This window comes from Barbus barbus (assembly GCF_936440315.1).
Source record: "Barbus barbus genome assembly, chromosome: 14".
Lineage (NCBI taxonomy): Eukaryota > Metazoa > Chordata > Actinopteri > Cypriniformes > Cyprinidae > Barbus > Barbus barbus.
Window position 1 is genome coordinate 14,801,307 of NC_136742.1, and position 22,225 is coordinate 14,823,531.

The 22,225-nt window shown below is 37.0% G+C and overlaps 3 protein-coding genes across 7 annotated transcripts in view; 1 reads left to right on the forward strand and 2 right to left on the reverse strand.

The window, feature by feature from the left end:
* The window catches only part of LOC306880185 (creatine kinase B-type-like), a 985,569-nt gene that overhangs the window by 402,933 nt on the left and 560,411 nt on the right, over nt 1-22,225 (reverse strand). The window lies entirely within an intron of this gene.
* LOC306880459 (estrogen receptor beta-1-like) lies at nt 6,010-21,449 on the forward strand. Of its 5 annotated transcripts, none has more exons than XM_079433973.1 (11): nt 6,010-6,199; nt 8,637-8,789; nt 10,360-10,862; nt 10,940-11,106; nt 12,187-12,303; nt 13,066-13,392; nt 14,980-15,118; nt 16,604-16,737; nt 17,727-17,910; nt 19,602-19,822; nt 19,914-21,449. In XM_079433973.1, the coding sequence occupies exons 3-10, from the start codon at nt 10,432-10,434 to the stop codon at nt 19,810-19,812; spliced, it is 1,710 nt and encodes a 569-aa protein (XP_079290099.1). In that variant the 5' UTR covers nt 6,010-6,199; nt 8,637-8,789; nt 10,360-10,431; the 3' UTR covers nt 19,813-19,822; nt 19,914-21,449. The 5 variants fall into 5 exon arrangements, 4 of the variants coding, with proteins under 4 accessions (XP_079290099.1, XP_079290100.1, XP_079290101.1 ...); XM_079433974.1 differs by having other exon boundaries at nt 19,999-21,449; XM_079433975.1 differs by having other exon boundaries at nt 10,417-10,862.
* LOC306880355 (nesprin-2-like) overlaps nt 21,300-22,225 on the reverse strand; it is a 100,603-nt gene continuing 99,677 nt past the window's right edge. Inside the window, exon 101 of the mRNA XM_079433851.1 lies at nt 21,300-22,105. Coding sequence (XP_079289977.1) covers nt 21,898-22,105 — 208 coding nt within the window. The 3' untranslated portion in view covers nt 21,300-21,897. The remainder of the gene's footprint in view (nt 22,106-22,225) is intronic.

Consider the following 22,225-nt stretch of genomic DNA (forward strand, 5'->3'; position numbering starts at 1 on the left):
CTTTTCAAGATATTATTAAGCAGTTGAAACCTACTACATGTTCGCAAGACATAATTCCCACACGGTTCTTGCTCCAGGTTTTAGATGTTGTTGGGTCAAGTTTTTTGGGTATAATAAACAAGTCTCTTTTTACAGCGACCGTCCCAAAATACTTAAAACATGCAATTGTTAAACCCCTGATAAAAAAAATCTAATCTTGACCCTACTGTCCTATCAAATTATAGACCTATTTCAAATTTATCGTTTCTTTCAAAAGCTTTAGAAAAGGCTGTTTTATTACAACTGCAAAATTTCCTAGAGTCAAATAATATTTTTAAAAAATTTCAATCTGGGTTTAGGAAAAATCATAGCACTGAAACTGCACTTTTAAAAGTGTTGAATGATATTTTATTATCTGTAGATTCGGGGGACTCTGTGATACTTTTATTATTAGACTTAAGTGCTGTGTTTGATACCATCGATCATAGAATCCTTATATCATGCCTTGAAAATTGTGTGGGCATTACAGGTCGTGCTCTTGATTGGTTTAAATCCTATCTTGAAGACAGAATGTTTTCAGTTTATCTTGATGGTTTTTCTTCATCTAGCTCCATCTTGCATTTTGGAGTTCCTCAGGGCTCCATTTTGGCCCCTGTTCTGTTCTCATTATATATGCTTCCTCTGGGGTCCATCCTTACCAAGCACGGGGTGTCATTTCATTTCTATGCTGATGACACCCAAATCTATCTGCCCTTGAGGAAAAATGATCAAAGAGGCTTGGGATCACTGAATATGTGTTTGTACGATATTAAGTCTTGGTTCTCTTCAAACTTTTTACATCTTAATGAGAGCAAAACGGAGGTCATTGTGTTTGGGTCTTCGGGGGTCCCTGATTGTGATTTGGGAGATCTTGATTCCTGCAAAAAACTGTCTGTGAGAAATCTGGGTGTTAACTTTGATTCTGCACTCAGGTTCAATAAACAGATAAATTCTGTAGTCAGATCCAGTTTCTTCCAATTAAGATTGCTATCAAAAGCCAAGAGTTTTTTGTTGTTTAAAGAGTTAGAGAGAGTTATTCATGCTTTTGTGTCATCAAGGCTTGATTATTGTAATTCCCTTTATATGGGAATAAGTGAATCAAATATAAATCGACTCCAGATGGTTCAAAATGAACCAGATTTGATCATATCTCTCCTGTATTATGCTCTTTGCACTGGTTGCCAATCTGTTACAGAATCGAGTTTAAAATTGTATGGTTTGTTTTTAAAGCTCTGAGTGGAACGGCTCCTGAATATCTCAGTGATCTTTTAAATCCAAATACATCTTCTAGACCACTGAGGTCTTCAGAGAAAAGATTGTTGATGGTCCCTAGATCTAGATTTTATTTTTTGGTGTATTGCGGTCAAAAACTGTTCATATTTATTTGTCTTTTATATAAGGGGGTTGTACAGCACAGTGGTCAACTACTGTTGTTTTTATTGTGCTTTATAAATAAATTTGGATTGATTGATTGATTGATTGTAATAATGAGGTTGGCATTTGAAAGTCTGACCAGCAATCATACAGTTAGACTGAGAAAACCTATTTGAGTGTATATCTTATCTGCAATACTCAACAAATCAGTATCCCACCATCATTTCATCTTTACCATCTGCTGCACAGGTCACAAGAGCCCTGGACCCGGAAAACAGCTGACAAGAAAAGAAGAAGTATCAGCTTCCAGAGAATGATTGATTTGTAAAGAAGAGGAAGATCCCGGACCCAGTGCCACAAACAACCGTGGAGAACATTGGTTCAGTGACACAGGGCCTCTTGAACAAGGAATTAAAACCTCCTGACTTGTGCTGCCAGGGTCCTGCCAATGCCAGGGGTTCAAGATGACCCACAAGGGCATCAGAGGTCAGCGTGAAGCTTTGTAGAAGTGAGAGAGGAAGTTGTTGATGTTGTGGCACATTTGCTGCACGTTTATTAAAAGGAAGGCATTTTTCTGCCCACTGGCATTTTCTCACTCTGACTCGGCAATTTATGTTTTGACTCCTATGTCAACAGGAAATGTAATGATATAATTTTTATTGCCACATTAAAATAGCCCACCATTACCACTCATCAATAAATGTTGATAATTGATGCCATTATATACATTTTTATGGTCATGTTTTCCATGATTTCTGCAATAACAATTTACAATAACAATAACTAATTTCTGCAATGTCCAAAGTTATTTCTAGCTAGCTAGTTCCAGAATTTCAGCACTGGTACTAAGGTGACCACCTGGTTAAATATTGATTTACATTAGTTGGAAGGCAGAGGGTGAACTAACTGCAGGGCAAAGCTAAAAGAAGCCTAATACTGTAGCACATCATAACCTGTCTTTTTAGGCAAGGTGCCTACCAGACAGAGGTGTCATGTCATAAAATATTTTGAACACGACTGAATAACGTGATCACAATTTAACACAAACATTCACAATCACAGCCATATCACCCTGCAGCCAAAGACCGGTTGCCCACTGAAGCTAAGCAGGGTTGAGCCTGGTCATTACCTGGATGGGAGACCTCCGGTGAAAACTAGGTTGCTGTTGGAAGAGGTGTTAGTGAGGCTAGCAGGGGGTGCTCACCCTGTGGTCTGTGTGGGTCCTGACGCCCCTGTATAGTGACGGGGACACTATACTGCCAAAAAGCACCGTCTTTCGGATGAGATGTTAAACCGAGGTCCTGACTCTCTGTGGTCATTAAAAATTCCATGGCACTTCTCGTAAAGAGTAGGGGTGTAACCCCGGTGTCCTGGCCAAATTCCCTCTACTGGCCCTTGTCTATCATGGCCTCCTAATAATCCCCATACACTTGATTGACTCTATCTCCTCTCCACCTGTAGCTGGTGTGTGGTGAGCGCACTGGTGCTGTTGTAGTGTGGCTGCCGTTGCATCATCCAAGTGGATGCTGCACACTGGTGGTGGTTGAGGAGAGACCCGCCCCACATGATTGTAAAGCGCTTTGGGTGTACAGCAACACACAATAAAGTGCTATATAAATGCATCATTCATTCATTCAGTTACTAATTATAGCGCTTCATTTCCACAGTTATTCAAACAGTGGATAAATTAGGCCCACAGAAAGTGAGCAAATATATTATCACAGTCTAATGAGAGTTTAAAGATGTCATATGATGCAATTTCATGTTTTCCTTTGTCTTTGGAGAGTTACAAGCTGTGTGTGCATACATAAGATCTGTAAAGTTGCAAAGATTAAAGTCTCAAACCCAAAGAGATATTCTTTATCAAAGTTAAGACTCTGCCACGCCCCCTTAAAACGGCTCATTCAAACACGCCCCCACATGTCTACATCACGGTGTGGGAAGATTTGCATAACACCGCTCCCATATGTTTACACGATGAAAGAAGGCGTAACTATTATTCTCGCTGTAGTATTGTTGTTGCCACCGCCATGTCGTGGAGACGCTGTGTGTTTCGTCGTGAAAACGAAAGTACTTTGTTTGGCTTTCCAAACGAGTACACAACTAGAAAGCAGTGGTTAAGTTATATTTACAACACTGTTCCAGAACAGTACAAGCCAAATATTTGAGTGTACAACACATTTTACGGAGGAATGTTTCCTGATCCTGGGAGAGAGTCAGGCCCGTCGCCAAGGTGGGGCATTGGGGGGCAGTGCCCCCGCAGACAACACAACGTGCCCCCCTAATTAAATCGTCATGTTTGATCATTTTGCTGACCGCAAAAGAAATTTTAACATGGTGTTTCCCAACCTTTTTTCTGCCACAGCACAGTTTTGATGAATTAAAAATCCCACGGCACACATATATAAAATAAATTTAAACACTGCGTCGCAAGAGTTTGTATTCTGGCTTTATCAGACACATAACACTTGCACTTAACATTTTATGAAAATCAAGCTGGAGTGAACGTTTTTGACCAGCGAATGACGGAGATATGTTTTGTCTGTCACAGGTGTATGGGCATCGCATTACGCTTTCAACAACTTACAGGTTATAGCGTTTATTGTTGCTATATGGGCACTTAGTTTTTCTTGTTGTTTAATACACTTATCAAAATCTCATGATATAAAAGATGAGCCGCTATGCACAGGATATATTTGGTACTTTTCACTGTATCACTCCAACTGCCTTTGTTTGCTGTGTTTTTCCGTGACTCTTTCTGCCGGTTACATCCCTACACCAGAAGGTGACTGAAAGCAAGTACAGTAAGTTCCATATATATTTGGACACTGACAGAATTTTCATTATTTCGGTTCTGTATGCCTCCAGAACAGAATTTAAAAATAAAACAATCAATATGCCTGGGTTGCTTTTGCTGTATGTTTTGGGTCATCATCCATTTATGAAGTGCCGTCCAATCAACTTTGCTGCATTTGGCTGAATCTGGGCAGAGAGTATATCCCTATACACTTCATAATTCTTCCGGCTGCTTCTGTCCTCTGTCACATCATCACTAAACACCAGTAACCCAGTGCCACTGGAAGCCATGCACGCTCCACCATGTTTGACAGATGATGTTGTGTGCTTTGGATCAGGAGCTGTCCCAAGCCTTCTCCACACTTTTTTCTTCCCATCGTTCTGGTACAGGTTGATCTTAATTTCAGCCGTCAAAAGAATGCTTTTCCAGAAGTCGTCTGGCTTTTTTAGATGTTTTTTGGCAAAGTCTAATCTGGCCTTGTTTGCACCTTGTGGCGAACCCTCTGTATGGCCAAAATTATTTGTTTGTTTTCGATTTGTGCTGCTAGATGTGCTTTTGAGTTTTTTCCCATATTGTTTTTGGCTATTATAGGTTAAACCATTTTGGACCAAACAAATAAAATGAAAAATGCATTAATTCAGTTGCATAAATGAAATGATAGGCCTGGGTTTCATTTGTAAATTGTGCTGAAATTGCACATTCTTCATATCATCAGTGTTTTGACAGCTGTTACTTGGTCAAGTTTGACTAACTTTGTTTGACTAACTTTAACGGTTTGTGGCAAGCTTTGCCTCACCATTCAATAGTTTGTTCAGTTGCCTTCACTAAGAATTTTTTTTTTAATTATTATAACCAGTGAATGTGCAGATAAAGACAGGATGCACACAATGCCTATACTGTTAATTTTGTCTTGAATTAATGTGTTGTCAATCATTTTTGTCAACGTGCACTTGCATAAAGTTTGCTTGTTTATAACTAACCTTGCAGCTGTAAGGTCAGAATTTATGAAAGCAAAAGACCAGCTGTGATGTTCTCAATCAAATGCTCTTTGCCAAAATAAATAAATAAATAATAATAATAATTTTAAGTGTTCACATTCTTTGCAGCCTACTTTTCATAATGCCACGGCATGAAAAATTATTTTATTTGCTGTATAATCTGTGGGGTTGTGCAATAAATGAAGCAGGCTATATTATACATTTGGAGAAAATTCTTTCCAATGAGTCCCTGATCTATCTATCTATCTATCTATCTATCTATCTATCTATCTATCTATCTATCTATCTATCTATCTATCTATCTATCTATCTATCTATCTATCTATCTATCTATCTATCTATCTATCTATCTATCTATCTATCTGTCTATCCGTCTATCCGTCTATCCGTCTATCCATCTATCTATCTATCTATCTATCTATCTATCTATCCATCTGTGCTATTTGTTTGTAGCTACATTCTGTGCAGTTTGATAAAAGTACAAATTGTAAAAATGCCATTCTTTTTTTTTTTTTCATTGAATAAATAATCAATGTATAGTTAATTAAGTTTCATTGCCTGCGTTTGACCAAAACATATTTCTAAAAGACTGATAAGTAGCCTACTTTCTTTAAGTGATTTGACAAGCATTATTTCTTCTTTTTTTTTTATCTTTTTTTCTAAAAAAATATTGCATAACAGGAATGATCCAGCTGTTGAGTGCAACCGAACAATGATCAGGTTAGTAGCCTACGGAGTACACAGTGAACAGCAGATGTCGGGTCAGGAGGAGGAGGTGATTCAGGCGGGTGTGGTCAGTGACGTACAGACTCTTAAATAAGTATGAGCGTTCAGTGACAGACGGAGCAGAGCACACTTTAACATGTATCCCGACAGCTCATCAAATACTGGCCATTTCCCCATTACACAAATTTTAACAGCAATCAAATCAAGCTTTTGGGATTCTTATCGACTCAGAAATCAAGCCTTACAGTGGACCATCTGTTGATCAACTAAACATCGATTGCAACAGGTAGGTTCAGTGTCTTGCATCTCCCGTTTGTAGTTATGCGGGTAAACTTTCGTCCTTTATCAATCGCATTGTTTCCTTCAGCGCGTGTGTTTACTCACAGTACGCGTGCAGTGTTCACTATAAAATGACGCAAGCGGGTTAATTAATGAAAGAACGCAGAAGATTTTATTAATTCGCTTTTAAGCGGCACTACGAGCCATGAGGATGAACGTTTTAACCCTCTGAGAACCAAGCGTTGATACTGATATTTTTCTTCTCATTGAAAGTGTTTTAGCAAACCACTTATTATAAAACAGTAGTGATGATGATTATGTCATTTATTTTTCTATTTCAAAGTTATTTTACTCAGCAAGTAAGCTATGTTTGGTTTTGAATATTACATCACAATATTATTACATGTACGTGGGCTACATATTACAGTTGGTGAACAAAAACGTTACTATTTTAACTGTTGTCCTCAACTGTGATAAATATTCATAGCCTATTAGAATTACTGACTCGAAGATAATTAGTCTTTCATCTGAATAACCTGTCAGTACATTTATTATTATTTTCAGTACATTTTGTTTTTCATGAAAATAATAAAACTACTCTCAGTGATCATAGTTGCATATAATGTAGGCCTATGTTTATAACCATTTAATAGAAAATAACACTTATTTTAAGCGAATGAGACAAACATGACGGAACAACACAGAAAACTGCTAGAAATCATATACAATAGTTTATTTATGGTTCAATGAATGGGCCGCATTAATGCAGACCTGCTGTTGGGGGATGAGAGAGAAACGTTATCAGTCAAATTAATATATATAAATTACTTGTACATTTGTTCCAGAAGTCGGTAAAATGGTGTCAGTAAAGTAAGTGGCCTTGTTGTATCTTCAGCAAGGGGTGACATTTACATTTACATTTACATTTATGCATTTAGCAGACGCTTTTATCCAAAGCGACTTACATTGCATTCAAGTTACAGTTTTTACATTTGTATCAGCTCTTGCAATGTTCTTACAAAACTGCTGTTGTACAGTAATACAAATCAGTTATGTACCTGGTGTGCAGGTCAGCAGCTGTTACGTGTAGTTTTTAATGTGTGGCGGAAATATAAGTCTAAGTACAGTAATCCATACTGGTAAGATTTCCAGGAAGTACGATAATAGTTCGTAGCATTCACTGAAGAAATAAGGAGTACATAAAAAATGAGCTCCTGCAGCATCATTTTGCGCAGTGACTGTGGTCTGATAAATGTAGATCTACCTTATGGTAATGTAGATGAAGTGAAATGCATGTCATTCTGCATAAAACAGTCTTAAATATAAAATGCTGTATTTACCATTTATGTATTTGGTAGATGATTTTATCCAAATGGCAATGAGTTCTTGCACTCCCTGGGAATCAAACCTACGGCCTGCCGTTGTTAACACAGCGTTCTGCTGTTTAAACTACAGGAAGACTTATATTGTAGCACTGCATTTTAACATGCACTATATTATTAGAAGGTTCATAGTCTTAAGGGTTTGCATCACGCTCAACGGTGGTCTACTCCCTTGTTCCCACAACTCCTGCACAGGGCATGGTTTCCGTTGCTCCTTGTCTCCCTTATCCGTTTTCCGCCAGAGAAGGGAGTGAGAGGGGAGATCACACCGCGGCCTTGGGCTTTTGTTTTTGGTATGCACTGCTGGCCAGCTTTTGCCTCAAGAGCACACATCATGCCAGACTGGTTGTCAGGAGTTGAGAGTTGATGCAGGCAGCTTCAGCTTTCCAAGTTTCCTCCTCCTCTCTGTCCACTGTTCTATCTTCATCTTTTTTAGCCTCCTCTCAGAAGAATTATAGGAATTAGAAGGTGTGAGGTTACTGGGCTTTTAATGGGAAGAATAGTTTTCCCATTATCAGAATGGTGGGAGTGAATAGATGATTTTACTGGAGGTGTTTGTCCAACCTCTACAGCTGGTGAAAAGGTCATCCACATAGTGACATTTCTGTAATTGATATGAAGTTGCATTCTAAATGCATATTTAGCATTTTACATCAAATTTACACTAACAAACGGCAACTGTGAATTCCAGAAATTCACCATTAAATACAGTGTTTCCAGTGTTACCCCATGGCATATTGCTGCCTGTACATATTACAATCACAGTTTATTGTAAGTGGACTGTCCATAAAACAGGGCCAATACTTGTCTATAGACAGTGCACAGGGTCATACGTACAAAGACAAAATAGCATGATGATACCAAAATAATTTGATAAACATTAAATAACAAAAAATGTAAAACAAATCATTCATATAATAAGAATAATAACAACAACAAATAATATGTTAGTTATTTATGAAAATAGTACATGTAAAATAATTATTTTACCATTTTCTATGAAATAACATGTTTGCAGTTCACAACATAGTATCATACTTTTCTCTTTCTGTCATTTTGCAGGTGCTTGTGCTCAGTGCAGGGTATGTTTTGGCCAGTTGCCTGTCTGCACTAAAACAAGGGTTCAAAAGTCCTCAGCTGACTCACCGTTGGCAGTCCGGAGAGATAGTGTGGCTAACTGCCTCTCTCGCAAGTACAGTCTTGGACACTGTGTAGGTAAGATTCACTTTCACAGACTTCTAAGAACTATCATGCCATTAGACAGCACTGCAAACAGCTGAGAGAAATAAAAATGTGTCTTCATTCATTTTTATGGATATTCCGTGTAAGAGAAATGTAAATGTTCCTGAGGCCTTTTCGAAAGCAACTTATTTTCATACCATCACTGAGTCGTATGCAACAGGCTGAAAGTTTATTAAACTGACCTAAAATAGGCAGATATGCAAGACACGCAGCTGTTTTTCAGTGTCCCCAAGCTAATACATTCAAACAAATATCTGCTATTAAATTGTAGTGAGACTAGCTTTATGAGAATTTCTCTAGAGCATGGTGTTAGCAATGTCAAGGCCATGGGTTTAATCCAGGAATGAAAATCTATAACTTGAATGCAATGTAAGTCACGTTAAATAAAGCATTTGCCAAATGAATTCAAACGTAAAGGAAGTGTACTGTGTATAAAGATCATTATTAACACATTTTACATGAATTTGTTAAAGAATAAAAGTAATTAGAAAAATATATATTAAGTGGGGTTTGATTGAAATCATTTTTATTTTTTGTGAAAATATTTAGTCCTCCCCAATTCAATCTTTTCACCCAGCCTGCACTTTGAATGACTTGCCAGTAATTATAAACATAAGGATACTTGTTTTTTCTAGTTGAATCAAACAGTTTGGGCTCAGTATTTTTCCAAAAGTAAAGACTTTAATTAAGGATGCATTAAATTGATCAAAAGTGACAATCAAGACATTTATTGACTGTGTATAATGGTTTTCACAAAAAATATTAAGCGCTATCTTAGCACCAAATCATTATATCGGAATGATTTCTGAAGGATCACGTGACACTAAATGCAGATGAAAATTCAACTTTTCCATCACAGGAATAAATGACATGAATATATATATATACTTTAGTATATTACATCAGAAAACATTAATGTAAATTGTTTTCATATTTTACAATATTGCTGTTTTAGCTCTATTTCTGGAGAGCTTCAAAAATATTTTTAAAAATTTACTTTGATTCCAAACTTCAACTGAAGTGTTGATAAGACAGTTCCAGTCTGATTGATAAATACTGCATTATGGCTCTGCTAAAATATACAATATAGTAAAGGTTATGGCATGAAAGGTATTCACCTAACTATTGAGTAAACAGTGGCAACATATATGAACCTAAATCTTCCAGAGCAGAAGCTTATTGATTCCAAGGACCCCTAAATATAGCTAACTTCACAAAATACAACATTTTTTGATTAAAAACTAGTTTACACTGTATGTGAAAGAAAAATAATGTGATTATATATAATACAGATATTTAAACGTATTCAAAAAGTTTTGACCACCACAGACCTTGACATCTTATAAATTCACTTGAAGTTGGAAAATGCTTTCTAGACTGATTATATCATATTTGGCCATTCGTTTAAAAGTTGCTGGTGCTTTTCCTCAAGAGAGTTGCTTATAACTGCTCGCTAGAAGAGATACAGAATGAATAATATTTGCGGTTTTTTCCTGTTAGTTTTCCACTGTAAACGAAAGGCTTCCTGTCGATTGTACATTAGGCTGCATCAGGTTTCAGTATCGATGACTGAGGAGTTCAACATGACTTACATCAACAGCTCCCTGTTGATGAAATGACAGCACTGAACCCGTCCGCCTTCACCATGTCCGAGTATCCTGAGGGAGACGGTCCTCTACTTCAGCTGCAGGAAGTGGACTCCAGCAGGGTGGGAGGTCATGTGCTCTCTCCTGTCTTTAACTCCTCCTCTCCATCCCTGCCGGTGGAGAGCCACCCCATCTGTATCTCATCACCCTACACAGACCTCGGCCATGACTTCACCACCCTGCCCTTCTACAGTCCCGCTCTGCTGGGTTACGGTGCACCACCTCTGTCCGACTGCCCATCAGTGCGGCAGTCGCTAAGCCCCACCCTCTTTTGGCCACCTCATAGCCACGTTTCCTCAATTGTATTGCATCAGCAACAGACTCGACTACAACAAAACCATCCAGCTAGTGGGACTTGGGCAGAACTTACACCACATGATCACAGCGAAGAGGAAAACTGGTATGTGGTAACTCAATTATGTTTTATTTCAGTTACCTAATACTGGCTCAGATCCATGTGCCCAATTTCCTCTATAGCAAACCACTGGCAAAGAGGGTAGCAGATGCAGAGCAGACTTCTACCCCTTTGAGAGGTAAAGCTGGCATGCACTACTGCGCCGTCTGTAGCGATTACGCCTCTGGGTATCATTATGGTGTGTGGTCGTGTGAAGGATGCAAAGCCTTCTTCAAGAGAAGTATACAAGGTATTGTTCTCTGAAATTACTCCTGTATTTTGTTGCATGCTTATTATTAGGGATGCACCAATATTGATCATCCAATAATCATTTTCATGTTATGACCTATAACCAATAAACGGCTGAGCTTAAAATTCAGTTAGTCTAAATTAGTACAAAATAAAACACTAAAAACTTAAATCAGTCAATTTAATGTTATGGGCAATAATCGATAAATGACTGATAGTAAAATTCAGTTAGTATAAAATTAATCAAAAATAAAACACTGAAAGCAAAAAATTACCAATAACCAATAAATGGCTGATATTTCAATTCAAGCAGTCTGAATTACTTAAAAATAAAAGCTAAAAGCTAATTTTGAATTCTTTATTTATGCAATTATTTATGCAAATTTAGGCTTTTCAGCATTATAATGTAAAGTATGAAAAAGAGATTCATTTTTTGAGATTTGAAAGATTACATTTAACATTGTTTTTAAACTTAAAAGATTAAAAAAAATGTGTGTTTGGTTGACGGGTAATCTAAATGTAAAAATAGGGGAAATTAGCATGCTTATTACAATAAAATTGACAGTATTGGTAAATAATCCTGGTATACTTTCCATCCCTACTTTAAAATTTAAGGTTAAAGGTTGAAATCTCCTACTGACGTTGATTGAATTTTCAGCATTCAAAATTTAATTGAGAGTGATGGGTGAAGGTGTCATCATACATTTGCATACTGGTTTGTGATAGGACTTTTATATTGGACTTTAATATGTGATTGCATGCTGAATTGTCAATGGTCTTGTCTTCCTTGCATGTATTTAACCATGATTAGCCATCTCTACAGTGTATAATGATGCCTTGACAGCCACATTATCCTGTCATTTAACTCTGGAATAATTGATTCTAATGATTTGAAACTACTATATATTTTTTTTTTTCATTGTCCAAGACAACCAGTGTTGTAGATAGCTGTGCTAGTTTAATGCCTCTATAAGGCCACTCTGCTTTACAGTCCATAAACATAGTAACAGACTTGTTTGACTTGTTATGTTCTAAGCAACTGCTCAGTGGATAATAACGAACATCTGATTCATTTTCTCAGGACACAATGACTACATCTGCCCTGCCACCAACCAGTGCACCATCGACAAGAACCGCCGTAAAAGCTGCCAGGCCTGCCGTCTGCGAAAGTGTTATGAAGTTGGAATGATGAAATGTGGTGGGACTCTTTCGTTTTCCATTCCTCCCTACCAACACCCTTTCTACACCCACACAGTTACCAAACACTTCATCTCAGATTACTGCTGAATTTTGTCCAACACCATGGTCTTTGGAATTTATGTCCCAACATTAAGCAGCTATCGTGCTGTGAAGTTTTGATATGCGTCACCATTTTAATGATCATGTAATAGAGGATTATTTATAGATGCTGGTCAAAGGCAGCACCAAAAAACCCAGATAAATGACTCATCATACATAAGTTTTACGATTTGACATTATAATAATTCATGCATATATTTGAACCAGATGGTCTTGCATGTTGTCTTTTGAGCTGTGTGTAATCTTGGATGGCTTGTGCTAGTTGAATTAAGTCTATGTTGCTGTGGAGACTGTTATATCTATCCTCATCCTGTCTTGTAATTGTTGTTTTAGTGCAGTCTACTTTCACAGCTTTGCTTCAAGGTTAGAAGAGAAAGTGATGTACTCTCATCTCATTGGTTGATTTGGTTGTTTTGAGCTCTGTATCAAATGTCATATCAAATACACAGGTAAACATGTTCTTGCAGCTTTTTGCTTTGCTTTCTGTTCAAACTAATTTTGGTTTAGTGGTTCTAGTGGTTCTCAACCTTTTTGGCTCTTTGTCTAACACATTCTTAATATGAATATATTAATAATAATTCACTAATTTTAATATAATCCTTTAAACCCGCATGAATCAGGTTGAAGTGAATCGTGCAGTTACATGGTATTTTTTTCACAGGGTTACGCCGCCAACAGGGTTGCAGCTACCAACAAAGAGAAGCACAGCAGAAGCGGTTGGCACGATTCTCTGGCAGGATGAGAACATGTGGCCCGAGATCTCAAGAAATCAAAAGTGTCCCATGCCCCCTCGGTGGGAGTAAGTTGGTTAGCATAGTGTTGAGCCCTGAGGAACTAATCGCTCGATTCATGGATGCAGAGCCACCCGAGATTTACCTCATGAAGGACATGAAGAAGCCTTTCACTGAGGCCAACGTCATGATGTCACTGACCAACCTGGCTGACAAAGAGCTCGTTCATATGATCGGCTGGGCCAAGAAGATCCCAGGTGAATGTATAACCATAATTCATAAGAAAAAACGATTCAGTTCTATGTGTTACTACATTTCTGTTTCCAAAAACACACATCTGCCTAACTGCAAATCCACATGGACAAGAGCTCGTCAGTTATAGCCTCAATTTGTAGACCAAACCCGCAAAGCTGATTCACTATGGAATCCCTCTGCAATTTCTAATGGGTTTTTATAATAGCATTTTTCGATTTATGAGAACAGTAAGGGATGTGGTTAACATTACTTGAGAAGGATGTGTCATCTTCTGAATTTAGAATCAATTACAGTTATTACATCATTCCAAGGTTCAAACTAACTTTACAGTTTATCTGTGCTTTTAAAACGTTGCTAACAAGTTGCTGCATGAGGTGTACAACAGTTGAATTTCACTTCATTCATCAAGCACGTAAACTCAAATGTTTGTTCTGTATAGCAATTTGAACATTGTATGTCATCCATCAAAACTCACTATTCTAAAAAGCACATTAGAAATTCCTCAGGGAATATGTGGCTCAATAATAATGCTAATTCACTTTATAGTTTAGCACTGCAAAAATATCTTAATATTGAACTTTAGTAGTGGATGGATTAAATAGATTTAACATTAAACTTAATGTTTAATACACACGCACACATACATACACACACACACACACACAATGTATTTTTATTAGAAAAAATTAATGTGTACGTTTTTTTTTGACCTTCCCAATAAGACAAAAATCATAGTGGATCTCAGTGGTTTCTCCTAGACAGCAAGGAGATGAAATAGAATGCATTCCCAATACATTCCTAAATTTTTTTTTAACTTTCTCATTAAATTTGTCTAATATTAAATTATTTTATCTATGATATCAAGCTCTGTTGTTTTAATGTACAGACATTGCATTTTTGTTTTTGTGAAAATGGGGGACATTCCATAAACGTACTGGTTTTTTATACTGAACAAACGGTATGTGCTATTGCCCTACACCTGAACTTAGCCCTCACAGGAAACTGGGCATTACTACTTTCTCAACAAAAAAACAAAAAAACTCACTCTGTATGATTTATAAGCGTTTTGAAAAGTGGGGACGTGAGGTAATGTCCTCATAAGGCACCTTCTCCTTGTAATACCTATGTCATAATTGTGTCATTATACAAATTGATGTCCCCATTTGTCACAAAAACGCGCACACACACACACACACACGTATGCTGTATATCAAAATGATTTACCATTTAGCCGGCTGAAATATTCAATGAAAGAACTGTAAAGAGGCCTTATCCTCTAAATTTGTTTTAATGTACTTGATGTATTCTGTTTTCTTGGCTGATTTTTCATTTTAATTAATACTTGGCTTTTCAGATGGGAGAGTCTTTTATTAGTGAATCATCCTGTTCTGATTCTGAACATGAACAGTTATTCTGATATTTATATATAGTTATTCAGTTTATTCTGAGAACATGAGCAAACCTTCCCTCAGACCCTTCTTTTCAAGTTATTTTAGGGTTATTTTAGTTTATCCAGGGATGAGCGTCTTGTACAACACTGTTTTTGGATGTGTATGGAGTTATTAACAAGTGCTTATTTCTCACTGCAGGTTTTGTGGACCTCAGTTTTTTTGACCAGGTCCATTTGTTGGAGTGCTGCTGGTTAGAGGTGCTGATGCTGGGACTGATGTGGCGATCCGTTAATCACCCTGGAAAGCTCATTTTCTCCCCAGACCTCAGTCTCAGCAGGTAACTAGTGTCAGTTCATTTTGTTTATCCTTCCCATTGCCTAATTTATGAACAGGCACATCCATCTCTCTGTGCTTTGAATATTTTTTTTTTTATTATTATTTTCATGTGCTTTGGATGGTCAGTATTTTTTTTGCAGCTGTTTGTTGTGTGTGCCAGTATGGTATAAGAGACAGGTGATTTAAGTCACTGATTACATGTTGGTAACAATCTGATTTACAGACTTTAGTTAACCCTCTGGTCACTTCGAGGTAGAAAGCCATTTAGCCATGGTTATTTAAAGTTAGCATGCCAACCTAAATATAATCAGTCCATGACATGGTGTCCATTTTTTCATTTAAAAAAAATTTATAAAAAAAAATGCAGTGACTTGGATACATATATTCTATGATGAGCATGTTTTCATTCCTGAATTGAATGTAATTTTTATATTTTTGGGGGGACATAAAATTCAAAATGTCAGGGTGATGCAACTTTCCTATCAATGGTGCATTAAAAGAAACTCAAGATGCATTCGAAAAACAAAACATTCATACTGTTAACTTGCCACTTGTGTTTTCACTGGAATTAAATTTTTTTTTTTTTAATGTCTTCTCACACTGCGTAAGCTTGGTATAAAGAACTGTGTATTCATAACAGTTGTTTGTAGAATATAGCACAATTTCTTAAGAATACAGCTGTGAAACAAAATCAGCGGTTTGGGCAGATGTGTCAGGTGTGAGGCTCTGTGTGGTGGGAATTAGAGAGCTGCGGGGAGACAGGAACTGATTCTGCCATGGCTTGTCTATTATCACGCCCCCCTCTATTCTGCTGCCCTTTGTACCCTCTAACATGGTGTGTACCAGTGTTGTAATGTGAGAAAATAAATGGGCCAGGGTTACAGATGCTCCAGACTTTATACTGGGCTACACTTCCAAACCGTTCCAGTCATGGGTGGGCTGTAAATATGCTCATCATCTGATATGCTGCCAGACATTTACTGTATTTTCATTGGCTTCATTTTGGATATGGAATTCATAGCCAACTGAATCCCTGAGATTAACTTGGTGTACTGCTTGTCAACATCAAAAAAGGGCCAAAAACAGAACATGCCAGCTCTTTGACTACAGCTGCCATTAATGACTCAGTATTATTCAACAAAGTCCCAAAAATAATACCTAAAAATAGTAATGAAGTACAGTGGCATTTGTGACTAAGTCTTGTTTAAAGCTAAATGGAAGTGACATTATCATTGTTCTAACAAGTTTTAATGAAGTGTTAGTGCCGTTCCCAGTCTCCATCACTGCTGTAGCACCTCTCAGCATCTCAGAGAGCACTAGTCCTCTGATTGTCCATTGACGCTTTATATAGACTTCGCCATTCGTACTTTCAATAGGTGCCAGGTGTGGAATACGACTACTGAGGGTTGAGATTGAGGCCTGGTCCCAGGCTTCTGGTGGTGTGAAGCTAATTTGCGAGACTGCTAAATGTTTTTGTGTTTGTCAGGGACGAAGGCAGCTGTGTGCAGGGGTTTGTGGAGATCTTTGATATGCTGCTGGCAGCCACATCCAGGTTCAGAGAACTGAAGTTACAGAGAGAGGAGTACGTGTGTCTCAAAGCTATGATCTTGCTCAACTCTAGTGAGTGTTCTTCTCATTAAACGTTTGATCATATGTGCATGCATTTTTACCACTTGTATTACTAAAACAAAATTTTCTTTTACCTTCCCAATAAGACAAAAACCATAGTGGATCTCAGTTGTTTCTCCTAGACAGCAAGGAGATTAAATAGAATGCATTCACAATACATTCCTAAAAACAACTTTCTTCTTTTTTTTTTCTTTTTTTTTACTTTCTCATTAAATTTGTATTTAATTTAATATTAAATTATTTGATCTATAATATCAAGCTCTGTTGTTTTAATGTACACACAATTTAAAATAACTTTTCTATTTGAATACATTTTGAAATGTAATTTATTTTTGTGATGACAAAGCCATCATTACTGCTGTCTTTAGTGTCACAAGATCCTTCAGAAATCATTCTAATATACTGATTTGCAGACCAAGAAACATTTGTTTTATTTTCAATGTTGAAAACAGTTTGAATATTTATTTAGAAAAAAAATTCAGGATTCGTTGATGAATAGAATGGTCAAAAGAGCAGCATTTTTTGGCGTCCTCGCTGAATAAAAGTATTAATTAAAAAAAAGAGAAAAACTCTCACACACTGTATAAAGTCTTAACGGGGACAACATGCCTTTGCTCCAAGCTTTCAACCCAAGTATCCATTTCATAGCTTATGTATAACAGGCAGTACCTGCTTAGTGTTTATCATCTGAATGAACTAGTATTTCTTCCTGCTCTGATTCCTCTAAACTTTTGATCTGTCTTTTCCTCATGCGTTATCTCTTCATTCTCAGCCCCCAACAGCTGTCTTCACTTTGTCTCCTCGGTGTCACTTATTTCACTCACTCGGTATCGCTCCAGATGTGTTGCGTTGTTTTTGAATGGGATATTCTTTAGATCGGATGCTTATTTGGGTATCACCCTCTATTATTTTAAACAGCTGTAAATGTCAGCGTGTCATGGCTTTAATCTTTGAGAAGCTGTGCTTGTGCGTCATTGCAGACATGTGCCTGAGATCGTCGGAGGGAGGAGAGGAGCTGGAGAGCCGGTCGAAGCTGCTGTGTATGCTGGACTCGGTGACGGATGCTCTGGTGTGGGCCATCTCCAAGACGGGCCTGAGCTTCCAGCAGCGCTCCACCAGGCTAGCTCATCTGCTCATGCTGCTCTCCCATATAAGGCACCTCAGGTACAGACAATAAAAACCTGGAATAAGGAACTTTCGATGCAGGTGACTTTGTTGAGTGCACATCATGCTGGATTTTCACTCAGAAAATGTGTCTTGTGCTTCATACACAGCAATTTGTTTGAAGACTGTGAAATGTATTTCTTTGCTCAAGAATTATCGATGCACAATCATAGAAATTGCAGTGAGCAATTAAACTCGGATTACAATTACAGTTCATTCAGACACCTAGTCTGCTAGCCACCATTTTTTTTGTTGGAAGGATTTTGATCATCAGGAAATTATTGTAATTGTTTTCTGTAGGCTAGTTGAAACATCATTTGAAACATTGTCAAGTATCTATAGTGGTGTTTTTTCAGTTTTTGGGGTGCTGCTTAGTGCTTACAAAAATAAAAGCAGTTTTCAAAGTAGCTTTTCCAGTTGCTAATTTGCCCATAAATTGGCAGTGTAGCACAAATGCTTCATCACTTTTTTAACCAGTTCACACTGTTTGTGTAAACTGAGATTATTTAATTCAAAAACCCCATTGTTTTTGAGCCAGAAAAATACAGCTCTGATTAAAAATACAGAAAACAGTAATATTGTGAAATATTATAATATTATTGGAATTTCTAATATTGGTTTCCTATTTTTTATTTTAAAATATTTATTTCTGACATATTGCTGAATTTTCAGCATCATTACTCCAGTCTTCAGTGTCACATGATCCTTCAGAAATTGTACCATCACAGAGAGGCTCAAAATCACTCTCCAGAACATTCTCGTTCACCATTCCTGGCTGGTGGAATAATCTTCCCACCCCTATCCGGAATGCCGGATCCCTGTCAATCTTCAAGCAACAACTGAAAACTCATCTCTTTCGACACTACTTGACTTCATCCTAAACTTAAAAAAATCAAAAAAAAAAAAAAAAAAAAAAAAACACTTTAAAAACGTATTTATTCCTTCCCTTGCGAGCTTGTACTTATTTGAACAATGCCTGAGACTTGGTGTTACGAGCACTTCCTCTGTCTGATTGCCTCTTCAAGATGAATCGCTTTATGTATTCCCCAAAAGTCACTTTGGATAAAAGCGTCTGCAAAATGACTAAATGTAAATGTAAATTCTAATGTGCTGATTTATTATCGGTTGAAACTGTTGTACTGCTTAACATTTTTTTGAAACCTGTGATCCTTTTTCTTTGAATTAAAAAATATATATTTTCTAATATCACTTTTTACCTATTTAACACATCCTTACTGAATAAAAGTATTCATTTCTTTAAAAAAGATAGAAAAAAAAAAACTTTTTGAATAGTAGTGTATACTGTAACAAATGTTTTTTTATTTTTATTTAACAAAGAAACCTGAAAAAGTTTCACAGCCCCCCAAAATATGAAGCAACACAACTGTTTCCAACATTGGCTTCTGAAAGATCATGTGACACTGAAGACTGAAGAAATGATGCTGAAAATTCAGCTTTGATCACAGGAATAAATTATAGTTTAAAGTATATTAAAATAGAAAACTTATTTTAAATTACTATATTATATACACATTGGAATTTTGTGAAATATAGTTGCAATGTATCCAACTACTTTTTCCAAAAGGTTCATTTGTATTATATACTCTAACAAATTAGCTTATAGCCTGGCTCTATTTGTAAATTTTGATCTGTGCAAAAGCTTCCACTGACTGTATCTCCACTATCTGTAGCAACAAAGGCATGGACCACCTCCACTGCATGAAGATGAAGAAGATGGTTCCTCTGTATGACCTGCTTCTGGAGATGCTGGACGCTCATATCATGCACAGCTCCCGTCTGTCTCACTCCGGCCCTCAAGCGGCTCCTGCTCCCAAAGAGAGCAAAGCCGTCCAGGAGGCCTTCGCCTGCACTTCTCAGCATGGAGGAACCTTAGGACCCTGAACCTTTTCTGGTGAGACATTTCTTTCATAACGCAGGCATTGTGACATTGAAATAAATAAAAATAGAGAGTTTTAAATGATGTTTGTACATTGATTTCACAGGATGTTGCCAGCTAACATTCTTCCATAAATTTGAAAATAACTACAAGCTTAAAAAATATCACATGAAATTGCTCTTTCTCTCCAGTGCTGAAGAATGATCTATAGTCTTGGGAGAATGGACAACCAAAACAGCCACGCAAAAAGAGTGGAATAGGATTTCTCAAGATGAAAATCAGTTTTTCATTTTTTATTTTTTTTTAATTTGGCGTTTGCCGTGAAATCCTTTTTTTTCTCACAGAACTCATTTTGAACACAATTGTTTGGTTTTATGTAGCCGGAACCGCAAAAAAAAAAAGAAAAGAAATGTAATTTTTACAAAACCTTATCAATTGCTGGTGGTTTGAAACCCGGTTACTATTTGTTTCGACTTTGTATTTCAGTGTAACATGCAGTGAGATCACAGCGTCACCACATGCACCCATTCCCATGAAATCTGCGCCACAATGAAATGTAGTTTCTACTTTACCATTATCCCTTTCTAAACAATAAATTTGCAACTCTTGCTTTATTTGTAAAAGAGAAACCAGCATCACACTGATGCCCTCATCAACTACAGCATCTGCTGTAGATAGAGCGACTATTGACAACACGGTCAGAACAAACAGATCAGATCCCTTCACTTGCAAAACAGTCCATAGATGAGAGCAGTTTGTATCCAATGGGATCAGAGACTAAATTCTGGACCAAAGGCTCAGAAGAAATGAGTCGAGCCTTTTTTTTTCTGTCAGAACAAGGACTTGTGAATGTCACATGCAGTAGGGCCTAATTCAGGACAGCTGGATGTTTTGTTTGCATACTTTTGACAAAACAGATTACGGAGGAACGTGTTGAAAAAACACTGAAAATGTGCTTTAAAAACTTCTTTCATCCTGCTCTCTACCCAGTAAACCCCTTTAACACCATAACAGCCTTGTACAAGGCATTTATATATTTTCTAGAGACGGCTCAATCTATTGCTACTATTCCACTGTGAAAACCTATGTTTGTAAGATGCACCACAACTAGCAAAAAAAGTACTTGTGATATTGCACTTTAATAGTTCTGTGACATATCTGAAGCCCTATCATAAGAATCAATCTACATGTATATTGCTATATATATATATATATATATATTGCAGTGCCTACAGTGATTATAGCCTAGATGACAGTTACAAAAATTAGTAAATGGATTAACTGATATAAAACCAAACCTACCTTAATGATTAGAAGATAAAGACAGATGTTACAAGTATTTAATTTTAATAAACACACAGATTATTTATAAATGTTATTGTATCTGCCGGCAGCCATCTGTAACGGTTTTGAATTTTGATATGAAGCTTTAATATTGATTTGACAGTTTTTGGCAACTAAGCATTAAAGACCAGCTGTAATACAGATTTGTTGTAGACAATGTTTATTTTTAAACAGAACAAAAAAGTTTAATTTGTAAAATGTTTTCGAAATGTACTTTCTGTACACATCTTTGTGTTCTGCCTCGCAGTGCATATGTAACACTTATTTAAACGGGTGTATTAAAATGTTTCCATGCGCATTTGACATTATTTTTGGTGGGGCTTTGCAAATATGACGTATCATCAAATATCATTAAAAATGAGACCACAATCTCAAAATAGCAGCCATCCATCAAGTCACCACAAATTGTGGCTGAAGAGTCTATCTTTTCCAGTTTCAAACTTATAATCTTTAATCAGTGCATGATGTGATTAAATCTAGAAATATTTTTAAAAGTCGTCAGTGATTTACATTCAAGCTCATACGATGATTGATATTTTTCTTTACAGCATTGTGACCAAAAAAAAACAAAAAAGATCACATCAACAAAATTCTTAGTATGGCTCTCAAAGGGGAATAAATAGTATAAAAATCAATTATATAAATACAACCGTTAAAATATTGCTTGGACAAAAGTGAGGTGCTTTGCATGTTTGAGTCATGAAAATGGCTCTGTTGATTAAACGTGAGAACAGTTGGTGTGAGACTCATGTGGGAGGGGGACCGTTGGTGTAGCGTAACATGGGGTGGAAGGAGCGGGCAAAATTGTTGGAAAAGGTGCAGCTGTAGTCATCTTCAGAAAGAGGGACCAAGCAGGCCAGAACCAACAGCAGCAGGAACAGGAGATGCAGAGGGAAAGCCGCTCGCAGGACCCGATAGAAAAACGAACGCTGAGGTGATGCGTCAGGCTTTGACCTGAAACAAAGAGGAAAAGTTTTACTGCTGATCTTTTTATCAACTCTTATCTCCTTTGAAACAAATACATTTGTATACTGTTTATGCAGTTTTGGTTAATAATATACATTTATAATATTC